This window comes from Prunus avium, chromosome 2, assembly GCF_965620075.1.
Source record: "Prunus avium chromosome 2, drPruAviu1.hap1.1, whole genome shotgun sequence".
NCBI lineage: Eukaryota > Viridiplantae > Streptophyta > Magnoliopsida > Rosales > Rosaceae > Prunus > Prunus avium.
Genome location: NC_142285.1, coordinates 6,603,433 through 6,621,195, shown reverse-complemented (window position 1 = coordinate 6,621,195; position 17,763 = coordinate 6,603,433). Strand labels below are relative to the sequence as shown.

The following is a 17,763-nucleotide window of genomic DNA, read 5'->3' as shown; positions in this document are numbered from 1 at the left end:
TCAAAGTACTAAGCACACCTAGATTCGATTATAGGGAAGGCACAAGTATTGTAGCACTCGTACTGCACTTTACGTACATTAGAGAGAATCAATGCGTCTTGAGCCACTCGTACTGGTCTTGATTGCGAACATCTTCAACAACACGTTTAGAGTTTATCACTTGAGTATTCATGAACTTGGGTAGAATTGTTTAGGGTGGATTCCGAAACCCTAGTGTTTGTTACATCTTGATTCCACTCTTTGATAATTCATCTATGCCATTCTCATTTAAATTCAAAGTCCATTTACTTTCATGCAATAGAAATAGGTCACTTGAACCAAACCAAACCCCCCCCCCCCCCCAATGTGTGTGTGAGTTGTGTGTTTGTTACATTGTGTGTCTTGTTTACTGAATTCTGTTTATTTGCATAACTGTTTTGGACTTTTGGTCCACGTTGTGTTCTTGAATTTTCTGTGCTGAATCCAACCGTATAAAGAACGTGAATTTTGGATGTACGGTTGGAAAGTTATAGGCAAAACACTGGACAGAGGTCGAAACTGGAAAAACAGAGAAACGAATCTGCCCAAAAACGACCGGTCGTTACTGTTCAGGCGACCGGTCGTACATGAATCTGTCCAAAAATGACCGGTCGTCACTGTTCACGACCGGTTGTCACTGTTCATTTTCACTGTTCACGGCACTGTTCACAGGTGATAAAAAGGTGATAAAAGGGTGATAGAAAGTGCTGTTTCTGTTTTTCTTTGGTTTCTTGTGTTGTTTCATTTCTTTTACATTTCTTTACTTTTTTTTTAGTTTCCAATTTGCATTTGTGCATTTGTGGTGTGTTAAATTAGTGTTCTTTACGTACTCAAATTAGAACTTATAGGAAGCCGACAAGTTCTTCGTGGGATCGACCCCGTACTTACATAATCTATACTTCATTAGATTCGTGCACTTGCGGGTATTTTTAATTGGTTGTTTGCACATTAATTTGTGTCCTTTTAGGAATGCAACAAACACTGATCCCATAATCAATGAAGAAAATGCCAATGATGATGACAAGAACAACAATGATGCCAATGATGACATGAATGTTGAATGATTCAATGTTGAACTTTGCATTGTACTTTATGTTGTGTGTTTAAATTTCCGCATGTTGTGTATAACGCTTAAAATAAAGGGCTTGTTATAAGCTGAATGTTTTAATTTCTGCATTTTGTGTGTAATGTTTTTAATTTAATAAAATGGATCCATGATCTAATTATCTCTATCATCATATATAGAAATATGGAAAATTTCAATACCTTGAGCAATTCCAAACGATGTGATGGAGATGTATGTCTAGTAGACAGTGCAACAACGCATACGATTCTTCGACATAAGAAGTATTTCACACACTTGAAAATAGCTAAAGCCAATGTAAATACCATTTCGGGTACTGCCAAGTTAATTGAAGGCTCCGGGAGAGCAACAATAATACTACCTGGGGGAACAAATATTTATATAGAAAGTGCTTTGTATTTGGTCAAATCCAGAAGAAATCTACTAAGTTTTAAAGATCTTCGTCTTAATGAATTTCATATTGAAACTATGAATGAGGGGAACAAAGAATATCTTTACATTACTTATATTAACTCATGCCAGAAGCATGTAGTAGAAAAACTTCCAGCTTTCTCATCAGGATTATATTATACTACCATAAGTGCAATAGAATCAAATTATATAAACCGGAAGTTTAACAATCAGAAACACTTTATGCTCTGGCATGATAGACTTGGTCAACCAGGTTCAACAATGATGCGTCGGATAATTGGAAATACATTTGGTCACCCATTGAAGGACCAGAAGATTCTTCCACAGAGTGATTGCTCATGTGTGGCTTGTTCACATTGTTCACAAGGAAAGTTGGTTATTAAACCATCACCGGTGAAAGTTGTTGGTGAATCTCCCATGTTTTTACATCAGATTCAAGGAGACATTTGTAGACCTATTCACCCACCATGTGGACCTTTCCGTTATTTTATGGTATTGATAGATGCCTCTTCCAAATGGTCACATATTTGCTTACTTTCTACAAGTTCTAATGCTTTTGCAAAACTACTTGCTCAAATAATTAAATTAAGGGCACATTTTCCTGACTATCCTATTAAAACTATTCGTCTTGATAATGCTGGTGAATTTACATCTCAAGTTTTTGATGATTATTGCATGTCAATTGGTATTAATGTTGAACACCCTGTTGCACACACTCATACTCAAAATGGTTTAGCAGAAAATTTTATCAAACGCCTTCAAATAATTGCTAGACCCCTACTTTTAAGATCACAATTACCCACTTCGGCCTGGGGACATGCTATATTACATGTTGCATCTTTAGTTCGCATTCGTCCAAGTTCTATTCATCAATATTCTCCATTACAACTTGTTTTTGGACAACAACCTAACATTTCTCATTTAAAGATTTTTGGTTGTGCCGTTTATGTCCCAATTTCTCCACCACAACGAACTAAGATGGGTCACCAACGACGTCTTGGCATTTACATTGGATTTGATTCTCCATCCATCATTAGATATCTTGAACCCTCAACGGGTGATATGTTCTTGGCACGATTTGCAGATTGCCACTTTAATGAGACAGTTTGCCCGCCGTTAGGGGGAGGAAAAATACCGATTCCAGAAGAACGGCGTGAAATTACATGGAATGTACCATCACTATCTCATCTTGATCCACATACAAACCAAAGTGAACATGAAGTTCAAAGGATCATTCATTTGCAGAGCATTGCAAATCAATTACCAGACGCATTTACTGATACAAAGAAAGTGATAAAATCTTATATACCGGCCGTAAATACTCCCGCAAGGATTGATATCCCTGAAGGACAACATGATAATACATCAAAGGCATGCTTGAAGCGTGGGCGTCCCTGTGGGTGCTAAAGATAAAAATCCTCGAAAGAAAAAGACACTAGTGCATATTCCAGAAGTATATAAAATCATAAAATAAATGAGTGCTCCTGAAGAGACAATAACTGATCAGTTTAAAGTTGATAAAAACACAGCCCCTGTAGTGGCATATGCACCCGAAGATATATCTGATGAGATTAGTTTAAATTACATGAGTACAGGAGAAATCTGGAATAGAAAGGAAGTGATTATAGATAATATATTTGCATACAAAGTTGCAATAGATATTGCAAAAGACAATGAGGATCCTAAACCAAAAACGGTTGAAGAATGTCAACATAGAAATGATTGGCCAAAATGGAAAGATGCTATACAAGCAGAGTTAAATTCGTTGGAAAATCGTAAAGTATTTGGACCAATAGTCCGAACACCCGAAGGCATAAAATCGGTTGGACACAAATGGGTGTTTGTACGAAAACGAAATGAGAAAAATGAGATTGTAAGCTACAAAGCACATCTTATAGCACAAGGTTTCTCACAGAAACCCGGGATTGATTATAACGAAACATATTCCCCCGTGATAGACGCAATTACATTGCGCTACTTGATTAGCCTGGTTTTACTGAAAGGCTTGATATGCGACTTATGGATGTTGTTGCAGCATATTTATACGGATCACTTGATACTGATATTTATATGACAATCCCCGATGGTTTTAAAAATCCTGTAACAAATAATCCGAAGCAGTGTGATTTGTATTCAATCAAATTACAACGGTCCCTGTATGGACTAAAGCAATCAGGGAGAATGTAGTACAACCACCTTAGCAAATACCTTTTACAAGAAGGGTATATAAACAATCCCACTTGTCCGTGTGTTTTTATCAAAATATCGGAAAATGGATTTGTTATTATCGCAGTTTATGTGGATGATTTAAATCTTGTAGGGACCCCTGAAGAGCTTACAAAAATTGCTGCATATTTAACAAAAGAATTTGAAATGAAAAATCTTGGGAAGACTAAATTTTGCCTCGGCTTACAAATAGAGCATTTGTCAAATGAAATATTTATCCATCAATCAACATATACAGAAAAATTGTTGAAACGATTCTACATGGAAAAAGCTCATCCATTGAGTAGCCCTAACAAGACATAGCTCTGCACCAACAAAAAGGCACTGGAAGGGTATCAAACATATATTGAGATACCTTCATGGAACAACCGACATGGGTTTATATTATTTAGAGAAATCAAAATCACAAATAGTCGATTATGCAGATGCTGGTTATCTTTCTGATCAACATCAAGGAAAATCTCAAACTAGTTATGTATTCACTTGTGGTGGCGCTGCCATATCATGGAGATCCATAAAGCAGACTTTAGTCGCCACTTCTTCGAACCATTCCAAAATATTAGCACTACATGAAGCAAGTTGTGAATGCATATGGCTGAGAAATATGACTCAACATATACTAGAAACGTGTGGATTGTCTTCAAATAAAAATACTCCAACAATATTATACGAAGACAATACAGCTTGTATTACACAAATCAAGAATGGTTACATCAAGGGTGACAGAACCAAGCACATTTCACTAAAGTTCTTCCACACCCATGAGCTTCAGCAAAAGGGTGAAATACATATCCAACAAATACAATCAAGCGATAACTTTGCAAATTTGTTCACTAAAGCATTACCAACTACAAGGTTTAGAAAGATGGTTCACAATATTGGGATGCGTAAACTCGCAAATCTTTTACCAGCATCAAGGGGAGCGTGTGAGTCATAAAGATATCCATAGACTGTACTCTTTTTCCTTCGTCTAGGTTTTTATCCCACTGGGTTTTTCCTGGCAAGGTTTTAATGAGGCAGTGTCACACGCTCGTCTATGTTATATGGAACATAACACACAATTATATATCACACATGGTTATGTATTCTTTTTCCCTTCGACCAATTTTTGTCTCACTGGGTTTTACTGGCAAGGTTTTTAATGAGACATATTCCATGGTGGACATCCAAGGGGGAATGTTATAAACTATATGTAATGGATGCCCACCATGCTTTAGTATACCTAATGTATGTCACATCATATCCAACTATACCTACCATATGACTCACCCTCCCAATTACTCACTATATTATATTTGTAATAGCCTATTCTAGCTGCCTATAAATAGGCACTCAATGAAGATGAAATATACAAGCTTAAGAAGAGAAATTCTATGGTTATTCTCTTTCTCTTCAATTCTCTCTTAACTCCCTTAGTTTTATAACAATATTGACATATATACAATTGGACTAAAACAAACAGAAAAAAAAAAAAAAAGAAACTTTGACTCTTTGCATGTAAAGAGGAATAACTCTTTGCACGTAAGAAGCCAAAAGAACTTTCCAACCCAAAATAGCGGAACAACTCTACCCGTTACGTTACAACTAAGCCGTTGTAAGAAATTATGTGTGCATCGGTTACATATAACCTCTTTCTCACAACATAGTGCATATGTATATATAGTCACGTTCTCTTCGACAGAAAAGAAAAAATCTCGTTGAGATTGAGGCCTCAATTTCTCCTCGGGAAAATTACGCCATTATTTTCTTAGTCTCTCTGGACAAGGGTTGTTGGTGCTGAACAAAATCATAAGGAAAGAAGAGGAAGACGAAGATCGAAGGCCTGCTTAATTTTGGGAAGACGTACGGCAAGGAGCAGAAAAGCACTTAGATATATAATGGTTAACAATGGTACAGGCGGGGAAACTTATTTTTTAAGGGCTGATACAAAAGATTCAGTGCAGTTATGCTATGTAAGAAAAGTTTCCCCATATGGGCTATGGCGTGCCCAAAACCCCTTGATGCAAGCTCTCCCCGTCCTTATTATGAGAATGATCATCACCATGTTCTTCACTCATCTTTTGGTGCTCGTGTGCAAACCCTTGCACCAACCACGTATTGTTCCTGAGATTCTTGTGAGTACTTCATATCCTTATTACTCTATTACAAATTATTTATAATTCGGCGTAAATATTGTCTGGTGTCGGATATCAATCTACAATACTTGGACGACCACCACCGTAGTTTATATTTGATGACCATGTGTTTAACTGGTAGAAAATTATATATACTAGTCCTCCTACGCCATATTGCCCATATGCTGAAAGGATTGTACCTCTAGATATATGTTTTACATGAATTGACATAACATGCTAATGGTCTTAGCCGTTCTACACGCGTGCCATTTTGGTCATTTTATGTGGTTGTCATAAATTTGAAGAAGAAAAAAAAAATCATTTTTCAAGAAAAATATCAGCCAAATTGAAATCGCAGGGTTACGGTGAGGTGCGTCGAAAAAAATGGTTACTTTGAGCCTGAATTAAGTTCTATATTGTTACTGTATTGTTACTGTGTGCTTGAAAAATTTATGTTTATCACAACAAAATAATTGTCATTAGAGCATTTTCAGTACTAATTTAAAATTTTCAGGGAGGCATGGCATTGGGTGTTGTGATCTTTTTGAAATCAAATATATTTCCTTTGAGTAGCTTGTTGATGTTAGAGACTGCGGGAAACTTTGCCCTTGTTTACCACATGTTCCTGGTGGGTTTAGAGCTTGATTTCAAACCAATACTACGTGCTGGGAAGAAGTCACTCAGCATTGCCCTTGCTGGCATTGTCTTTTGTGTCCTTGTTGGTTTCGGCTTATTTCGCTATTTGCTATACAAAGACTTTGACTACCAAACAAAAGCCAAGGGCACAAAGTACGGCCCATTCTTTTGGGGCATTGCCCTTGCCACCACCAACTTCTCGGACCTCGCCGGAATCCTGGCGGACCTGAAACTTCTCTACTCTGATGTTGGAGGACTCGCCTTATCTGCCTCCGTTATCTCCGACTTGTGCTCATGGTTTCTTCTTTTGACGGGAATGGCCATAGTCAATCATAATCAAATTTTAGCGGTGACGTCCACCTTGGCTTTTGTAGGACTATGCGTTTTCGTTGTACGTCCGGCTCTCTCGCGGATTATTAACCGAATCCGCGAGAGAGCCCTTGAGAGTAACAACATCGACTACCACGGGCTTACATGTTATGTCATGGCTGGGGTTGTGCTTTGTGGGTTAATTACCGATGCAGGTGGATCACACTCCATGGTAGGGCCTTTTGTATTTGGAGCTATTATGCCTAGGGGAGAATTCTCAAACACTCTTATAAAGAAGCTCAGAACTTTTGTGCCTGTGGTGTTGATGCCTATCTACTACTCCGTCAACGGGGTAAGAGTCAGCGTTGACGATATTCTCAATCTTAGAGATCCAGCATCGGAAGCAAAAACTGGGACTAACATATACCGTGTAGTCGCTGTTTTCATCATAGCTTTTGGGGCTAAGATTGTAAGCACTTTCGTTGCCGGCTTACTCAACAAAATGTCACCACGTGATAGTCTAGCTCTTGGATTTCTCATGAACACCAAAGGCTTATTGACAATGATTATACTCAACGCTGCTAGGGACCTAAAGGTACATACATACATACTACAATATATCGATATATATGGCTTCATGCGAGAAATTATATTATGGTACTCGAGTACGACCATGTGGTATAACTTGTACACGTTTTATAATATGAGTGGACAACATGGTTTCTATTTCCCACTTTTAGGGAATAGTATCAATAAATATCCACTTATATTATAATATGTGTGGATAAGTTATACCACGTGACCGTACTACCGTACTACACTATAATGTATGTGGCTAAATTATATTAAAATTTTTTATATATATAATTATACAGCATCATATATATATATATGACATTACTGAATCATATATATATATATATATGACATATTGAACTCTTTACTGGGTATCTTTGAAATCGATCCTTGTTATGTGGTATTTATGTTGCCAGGTCTTGAACAGACAAACTTTTTCACTAATGATGGTGGCGATTTGGATGATGACATTTTTTGTTGGGCCGTTTCTTGCCATTGTTTACAAGTCGACCAGTAGGCCTTCCACGCAATACAGACAGAGGAATATAGGAGGCCTAAGACCGAAAACCGAGCTTCGAATCCTCGCATGCATCCACACCTCACGCGATGTCCCTGGAACAATCAACCTCCTTGATGCTTCTAATCCAACCAAACAATCCCCTATTCATGTCCTTGCCGTCCACCTTGTCGAACTAACTGGGCACACATCGGCGATGTTGCTTTTGCGTGACACTTCCGGAACTAATACTACCAACACCAATGATGTATATATGTCTGAAAACTCCTCTCCCTCAAGTTCCTTTGAACTCTATGCCAAACAAAGAGACAACGTCTTCGTCCAAACACTCACCGCGGTGTCTGCCTATACCACGATGCACCAAGACATATGCAGCATGGCGGAGGAGAATCGTGTTGCCCTTATAATCATCCCATTCCACAAGCAATATTCTACAACTATGGATGGAGGAGGACCACTGCAAGATTCAAATAACTCGCATTTAAAGAGCCTCAACAACAACTTGATTGCAAATGCACGGTGTTCTGTAGGTGTCTTTGTGGATCGTGGCCTTGGTAAATCCACCTACTCCAACTGTCGTCACCACTTTGCCATGTTGTTCATTGGTGGCGTAGATGATCGCGAGGCATTAGCGTATGCGGGGAGGATGGCTGGTCATCCTCAGGTTAGGCTAACCGTTATACGGTTTAACCTTAAACCAAATAAAGAGGGAGCAGAAGTATGCTCCGATGATAATATGAATGTTGGTATTTTGGAGGCAATGGAAAACTTAGGGAGGCAAAAGACACTTGATGACTTGTGCATGGATGAGTTTAAGTTGAGGTCAATGACCGATACCTCCATAGAATTATTAGAGAAGCTGGTGATAAGTTGGGAACAAACCCTTACAGAAATAAACGACATGGAAGGTGACTATGATATGATCATAGTGGGAAGAAGGCATGAAGGCATGTCAGACGACACCGCCACAATGTTTCTGGATTCTAGCAACGACTCTAATGAGATAGGAGTTGTTGGAAATGAATTGGTATCTTCAGCCTCTTTGGCTACTACATCCATTCTTATAGTACAACAAGGTGGAGATTCAAATTATGCTTGAGGGATTGGTTAAGGGAGATCTCGTTGGAACAGTTTGAGCAAATCATATCATCATCACTACTTGGGAGCTTGGTTCATGAAGTACCACTCACTAAATGGTAGCATACCTAGATAGATCATCTTAGTTTTCTCTCCGTCATTAATTTCCTTCCCTTTATTACCTTGTGATCCAAATCAATGTAACATCGCAAATCTTCTATCCTCATTCTTTTGTCTCCTTATGCTATTCTATATTAAGGGTTTTTATCACAATTGGTCCCTGAGGTTCGCGGAATTATCACCTTTCGTCCTTTATATTTTTTTGTGACATGGTTGGTCCTTAACGTTAATAAGCGTACATCAAATTAGTTCATTCCAAGAGATTCCATCAAAAATTCTGTTAAAATGCTGACGTGGCACATATGTGGAGTCCACACATCCAATGCTATTGGGCCACGTGGCTTTAAATAAAAAATATAATATTTTTTAAAACCTAAAATCCATAAAAATGTTTTAAAATTTGAAAAAAAAACATTTAAAAAAAAAAAGAAAAAGTAAGAAACTAGAGAGAGAGAGAGAGAGAGGGGAGCAAGAGAGGCAAAGAGTGAGTTGGGGAGGGGGGATGGACTTTGGATCGCGGGTAAGGACCAAAATATGGATAATATTGACGAAATGTTGCCAATATTATCGTTTTTTCGAGTTTAGGATATTTTGGAACATATCCTATAATTATCAATAATATTGACAATAATATCAGAAAATATCAACATCGATAATTTCTCACACAATTCAACAACATTTGGCCAAAATATCGCGATATGCACATGCATGAAAAAAGGGAAAAAAAACCCAACAAACACGCAAAGGGTGCCATATTTAAGGTAAGTTTACAAACTTATATTTATATTATTGTAATTTATACAAAAATTTGTGTGGACTGGTGCATGTGAGAACAAAATAATACTTGCATGTTAATTCTTTGAACTAATTAAGTAATGTTGTATAATTGTTCATAGGATAATTTTAATATGTTTAATGTTATTTATTATTTTATTACCAAATTGTATTATTATTCATGATTAGGTTTTATTATTCCATATTATTTTCTTAATTACTTGAATTTCCTACCATCATTTTCTCTACGTCCTATTTAATTCTTCCGTAGAATAACTTTATTATTTAGGTTCTCTTGGATATCCGTCACTACTAAATTTTTTGGTAAAAAATAGTTACCTAATTTCCATGACAAATAAATATAGGAATGTTTAAGATGTCTAGTGGAGTTAATAGACGTGATCCAGCTTAAGAACATGAAGACCCAAACATGGCACAGTTTGCAAATATTGTGGTCGGGTAATGAAGAGTGGTGGAGTAACACGACTTACTCTACACATAAAGATAATGAAGATAGGGAAAACTTTGAACCTCATAGGAACTCTATGTTGTACATTTATCTTACCATGCAATGTATAAAGTGTAACATATTGTAGTAAATAATTATAAATAAATGATTATGGTGTGTTTAATCTTCTTTCATTAATTACTATATATTTGCTACACTCACAGTGTTTGTCAGCTCGCTATATAATCAAGTTAAATCAGTTAAGACTCGGAGGTGGGGTAGGTGGGGCTGGGGGTGGGTTGTGGGTGCGGGAGAAATAGAACAGAGAGAGAATGCAGATAGGAGAAAGGGAAAGGGGGAGGTGAGGGATGCTACATGATAATTTTTTTTTTCTAAAATATATATTTTTTAAATGCTTTATGAATTTTAAGTTTTAAAATATTTTAAATATAATAATTTTTTATTTAAAGCCACGTGGCTCTATATCATTGGATGTGTGAGCTCTACATATGTGCCATGTCATCAATTTAACGGAATATTTGAAGGACGGATCAATTTGATGTACGCGTAGTAACGTTAGGGACCAACCATGTCACAAAAAACATAAGGGACTAAAAGTGATAATCTCGTGAACCTTATAGACCATTTTGTGATAAAAAGCCTTGTATATATTCGAACTCATTTTATAAGTGTAAACCATTTCACAAATGTACTAAGTCCCGTAGATCTTCCTCATTATTCAGATTATTGGACGTCTATAATAGAGATCTCGAAACAATAGCGCAGCTGCTAGTGAGGGGATGTTACCATGTATATGTGTTAAGTTAAGGTTTCCTAGTCATCAAGGAAATGACTAACCAACCTAACACGAGATGATGACCGTTCAAGCCCAAATAATTTATGAAGGGAGAATTTCAGTTAGACCCCCTGAGGTTTAGACTCATTCCACTCAGACCCCACATGTTATGTTTATAATACTAACACTCTTCAAATTTAACGGATGTTAACTCTCAATAGGATCCAGAGGCCAATATGGTCATTTGTGCTTTTAAACAATTAAATATAACAAACTATTTTTTCTAAAATAAATCTAAAGCTCTTAAATAAATAGGAAAAGAAAAAAAATGAAGGCACCTCTACTTGAAGCGCCATGGAGGCACCTTGCTTCTCATCGGTGAGTCGGCGAGGTCTCTGCATATCCATTCTTAAGATAGAAATGTAAGATGACTTATGTGAGTTAGCCTAATCACATGTTATGATTATCATATTAGAATGAGATAATGTGATTTATGTTTATCAGTTATTGTTAGACTTTCAGTTTTGACAGACGTTGGTTAGTTTATATTGACTAGGACTCAATCACTTAAGTATATTAGTTTTGTTTAAACTCTTACTCTATCTATAATAGGAGAGATAGTGTTAAGGTTTCTTCAATATAAAAGAATCGGTCCCTCCTCTCACAATACATAAGTTCTGTGGTGTGCTTGACTTATTGATAGCAAGAACATTCTGGTGTTGCAGAGAGAAGAAGAACATTCCCATAGTTGTCATGTCTTCTTCATTGAGTATGAATCAATCGATAAGTATTCTTTATTCATGTTGTAATTCATGTGTTTATTGTATTTAACTTCAGTTTTACTTACATGTGGTATTAGAGCCTAACAATTAAAACCATGATTTCACATGCTTAATTTTGTTTAACTTGCTGCTTGGAAACTGATTGTTTGAAGGGCGTGAATTTTGTTTTCTAATCTTATGTTCTGCATAACTGTCATGCTACTAACCCAATGCAACAGGTCAAGAGCTATTTCGAAGTTTTTTTTTTTTTTTTTAATGTGGAAATTGTTTCTTATTGGAAAATACAGTTGTTGTCTAAGTCATCACCAAATTGTTTCTTGAGTTCAATTCAATTAAGTGATGATTGTTGTGTTTTTTCAATGCATTAACAAACACTAGACACTACTAAAAAAAAACCCTTGCGCGACCAAACTTTGCGCGACGAAACAAAATTGACAAATATTAATCATCGTCGCTCAAAGTCTTACGCGACTCAATTTTGCGCAACGAAAAACAAATCGTCGCACAAAGTCACTTTGCGCGACGAATACTAGAGTTCGGTGCACAGAGTTTTGCGCGACGAATAGTGATTAGTCTCGCAAAGTATTTACAAAAATAAATAAATAAAAAATTATTTGTAAAAATTTTTGGATGCCTTTGCGCAACGAAATAATAATCTTCGTCTCGCAAAGTCTATACGAAAATAAATAAAATAAAAAAATTATTTTGCTAGAAAAATATATTATTGTAGTTCGGATTGGGTTTTTGTTAGAAAATATATATTTTAAATTGACGATCGAATTGGTTCATTGTATTCATATAGGGTCAAGGAATGTAGCTGTAAAAAATCATCAAAATCGAAATTGAAATAACCGTTAAATCGTGATTTTTCGTTTATAACCGTCGAAAAGTTTTGTCCTATTACTTGATCTCTGAATGTTTATTTTTTCCGATTTTTGGCGTATATGTCTTGAAGTATAAACAAACAAGTTTGACAGTTGGATCATTAAAACTAGTTTCGTAGAATGCGTATGCCATCAAAACAATATATTCACTAACAATTAAGAGTTTATAAACTTTCATTAAATACAATATACGATTTTGTGGTATCCACTAGTGTAAATATTTTCAATTGAAGATCAAATTGAGTCATTATATTCATATAGGGTCAAGGAGTGTAGCTGTAAAAAATCATCAAAATCGGAGTTAAAATAACCGTTTAATCGTGATTTTTGTTTATAACCATCGAAAAGTTTTGTCCTATTACTTAATCTCTGAATGTTTATTTTTTCCGATTTTTGGCGTATATGATCTCGAAGTGTAAACAAACAAATTTGACGGTTGGATCGTTGAAACTAGTTTTGTAGAATGCGTATGCCATGAAAACAATATATTCACTAACAAATAAGAGTTTATTTATACTTTTATTAAATATAACATAAGATTTTGTGGTATCTACTAGTGTAAATATTTTAAATTGACGATCGAATGCAATCATTGTATTCATATAGGGTCAAGGAGTGTAGCTGTAAAAAATCATCAAAATCAGGGTTGAAATAACCGTTAAATCATGATTTTTCGTTTATAACCGTCAAAAAGTTTTGTCCTATTACTTAATCTCTGAATGTTTATTTTTTTCGATTTTTGGTATATATGATCTCAAAGTGTAAACAAACAAATTTGACGGTTGGATCGTTGAAACTAGTTTTGTAGAATGCGTATGCCATGAAAACAATATATTCACTAACAAATAAGAGTTTATTTATACGTTTATTAAATATAACATAAGATTTTGTGGTATCTACTAGTGTAAATATTTTAAATTGACGATCGAATGCAGTCATTGTATTCATATAGGGTCAAGGAGTGTAGCTGTAAAAAATCATCAAAATCAGGGTTGAAATAACCGTTAAATCATGATTTTTCATTTATAACCGTCGAAATGTTTTGTCCCATTAATTAATCTCTTAATGTTTATTTTTTCTGAATTTTGGTGTATATGATCTCGAAGTATAAACAAACAAGTTTGACGGTTGGATCGTTGAGTAGCTTTAAATTTATTTATTTTGTACGTATAACACTTAAGAAATTGAATAGTATATGTATTTATTAGTAGCTTTAAATATTTTTTTAAGACTTTGCGCGACCAATTAGTATTTCATCGCGCAAAGTATACTCTCAAAATTTGGGCGTGTGCCAAAAATGGGAATTTTTTTTTAAAAAAATTTCGACTTTGCATGACCAATATATAAATATTCGTCGCGCAAAGTATACTCTAAAAATTTTGGCTGGCACCAAAAATGGGATTTTTTTTTAAAAAAAATTCGACTTTGCGCGACCAATATATAAATATTCGTCGCGCAAAGTATACTCTAAAAATTTGGCGGGCACCAAAAATGGGATTTTTTTAAAAAAAAAAAATTTCGACTTTGCGCAACCAATATATAATTATTCGTCGCGCAAAGTATATATTCTAAAAATTTGGCGGGCACAAAAAATGGGATTTTTAAAAAAAAATTTCGACTTTGCGCGACCAATATATAAATATTCGTCGTGCAAAGTATTCTCTAAAAAATTGGCGGGCACCAAAAATGGGATGCGGGAATCCAGAAATTCGTCACCCAAAACTGAAAAAATTTGGCGGGCACCGAAAATGGGAATTTTTTTTTTAAATTTTTTTAAACACTTTGCGCGACCAATATATTATTTCGTCGCGCAAAGTGATACGTTCTTTAAAAGCAAAATAATTCCTCCACCATTTTCTCAATGTCTTCTAAATCCTACCATTTCTCTCTCTTTCCCACTCCCCAAATCCTACCATTTCTCTCACACTCACTCCTCTCACTTAATCTCTCATCTCTCTCTTCACTATCTCTCTCTCTCTCTCACTCACTCTCTCATATCTCTTTTCATCATCTCTCACTCTCACTCACTCTCTCATCTCTCTCTCACTATCTTCTCTAATTCTCTCACACTCACTTCTCTGTAAATTTTTTTTTTTCATTAATATGTGTTTTTGGAGTTAGTTTTGAGTTTATGCCAATTATTTGTCATTATTTTATGTTATTGTTTTGTTATTTGACAATATTTGTTTTTTTTTTTGTAGGGAATTGCTGAGGCTAAAGTTGAGGATTTGATATAAGATGCTTGTAGATTTTATTATTGTACTTTGTTAATTTAAGTGTACATTTTGAATATTATGTATATTGGATAATTTGACCACTATTTTTCTTATGTAATTTTATTTTGAATATGTCAATTTAAATTAAAGTAATTAAGAAAAATAAAATCATACAATTAAATTAAATTTAAAAAATTAATATAATGAAATTGATATGAGAGTAATAATAATAAAAAATGTCAAAAACCTTGCGCGACAAAATATTTCGTCACGCAAACTATTAAATTAGTTTATTTTAGTTTAAAATTTTCAAAAAATAAACAAAATAAAAAAAATGAATATTTCGTCGCGCAAACCTTTGAGTGACGTTAACATTCGTCGCGCAAAGTAGATAATATTCGTCGCGTAAAGTAATTAATATTCGTCGCGCAAAGTTGTTATTGTCCGTCGCGCAAAGTTGTTATTTTCGTCGCGCAAAGTCGTCATGATTCGTCGCGCAAGTTGCTATCCTTCGTCGCGCAAAGTGGCTTTGTGCGATGAAGAATTTTCGCCGTCGCGCAAACCCTTTCTTTACGAGCTTTGCGCGACCAAAAACCATTCGTCGCGCAAAGTGTTTTTTGTAGTAGTGAGAATTCGATTGACTCATTCGATTGTTTTGGCTAGTGGCTTTATGTTCTTTTAAATTATTAAAGGAAATTATGTTTGTTATACACAAACTTGATCTGTTTTTAAAATTCTTTTGGACCAATTGAATAATCTACCAAAGTGGCTTATTTGATGGAATTATGAAAGAATTACTTAGAAAACTCATATTCGTAGTTTATGGGTTATGACTGGTAGGCTAATTTCCAAAGAAATTGTCTCCTAGGTTCTACTGTAAACTAATGTATAGTGAGTCATGAAGAACTTGAACATTATTTATTTCATCTTGCCTAAAGGTGTTGGAATTTATAATTTTTGATTCTTGTTGATTTATGCTTGGCTATTCAAACACATTTTGATAGAAAGTTTCTTGCCTAAAGGTGAAGCTGATTCAATTTTTTATTATAATAGAAAACCTTGTGTTCTAGTTTTCTGTTGTAATAATATATATATCTTTTCACGTCTAATGAGTCATCAATGCTAGGTGCCAATCCCCTAAACTTCACCAACATTCAGAAACTGAATGGAAGCAACTATAAGAAATGGAAATAGGAGATTGACATTCTGCTAGGACTGTTGGAATATGATGTAGCTTTAAGAGAAGAAAAGCCAGCTGATCTGACTGCAGAAAGCACTAAAGCAGAGAAAAGTCATTTTGCCAATTGGGAAAAGACCAACAGGTTATCACTGCTGATCATTCAGAATGCCATGGAGGAACATGTAAGGGGTGGAATTAAGAAGTGTGACATTGCAAAAGAATATTTGGCTGCGATAAGTGAGAAGTATCAGAAATCCCAAAAGGTAGAAATTGGAAATTTTTTGTCAACATTTACCACTATGAAGCATGATGGTACTGGAAGTGTTCGTGAGCACCTTTTGAAGATGGTTGATGTGGCCAACAAGTTAAATAGCCTGCAGATACCTATTAATGATGAATTTATAGTTCATATGGCACTCAATTCCTTGACTCCTGAGTATGAACAAATTAAAGTTTCATATCATACTCAGAAGGACAAATGGTCAGTCAATGAGCTAATCTCAATTTGCTGTGAGCAAGAAGACAGGCTCAAAAAGGGAAAGACAGTGGCTATTAATTTGGTTGATACAGTCAACGGCAAGAAACCTGGTGGTCCAAAGAGTGTGGAAATCATAAATTTGGTCAAAAGGTGGATCAACCTCTGGTAGGAAATTTTCCAATGATTCTGCTGTACCTGCTAAAAATGCTCAAAATCCTCCTACTTCTGAAAAATTGAAAGTGAACAAAAAGATTGCCAAATGCTACTTTTGTCAAAAATCTAGTCATGTCAGAAAAGATTGTGATGGTTTCAAAGCATGGCTGGTGAAGAAAGGTAATAATACTATTTTCAACAATGATTTTATTAATGTATGTGTTGAGTCAAATCTTGTTTTTATTCCTCAAAATTCTTGGTGGTTTGACACTGGTTGTACAACACATATTACAAATTCTTTGCAGGGATTCAGAAGGGAGAGGATGCAAAGTAAAGAGAACTACAGAGTTTTTGTTGGAAATGGATCTAGATTAGAAGTGGAGTCAGTTGGTAGTATTGAGTTAAAATTGTCTTCTGGTTTTCTTTTGTTTTTAAATAAAGTACTCTATGTACCTTCGATGAGAAGGAACCTAGTGTCAGCATCTAGTCTTGTCAAAGATGTTTTGCTTTCACTGGTGACAGTGAAAGTTTAAAACTTTTTCGAAATAATAAATTAAATGATTTGCTTGGTTATGCTTTCCTGAGTGGTGATTTATGGCAAATTCAATGCACTGAAGTTCAAGAATGTTTCAACATTGAATATTCTGCACCCAAGAGAATGCTCACTAATGAAAACTCTTCTATGCTTTGGCATAGAAGATTGGGGCACATCTCAAAGGATAGAATGACTTGGTTAATAAAATAAAATATTTTACCAAACTTGGATTTAAAAGATTTTGAAGTTTGCATAAATTGTTTCAAGGGTAAAACTACCAATACAAGAAAAACTGGTTCAACCAGAAGCAATGACCTTTTAGAAATCATTCACACAGATGTGTGTGGTCCATTTCCAACAAGAACCATTTGTGCCAACTCTTACTTTGTTACATATATAGATGACCTCTCTCGATATGCCTATTTATAC

At 35.3% G+C, this 17,763-nt stretch overlaps 1 protein-coding gene across 1 annotated transcript; it reads left to right on the top strand.

Annotated features, from left to right (window-relative positions):
- The first annotated feature begins 2,987 nt into the window (after nt 1-2,987).
- Nucleotides 2,988-8,990, top strand: LOC110750160 (cation/H(+) antiporter 15-like). Its single transcript, XM_021950440.2, has 4 exons — nt 2,988-3,386; nt 3,500-3,613; nt 6,368-7,393; nt 7,791-8,990. The coding sequence occupies exons 1-4, from the start codon at nt 2,988-2,990 to the stop codon at nt 8,988-8,990; spliced, it is 2,739 nt and encodes a 912-aa protein (XP_021806132.2).
- Nucleotides 8,991-17,763: the final 8,773 nt, after the last annotated feature.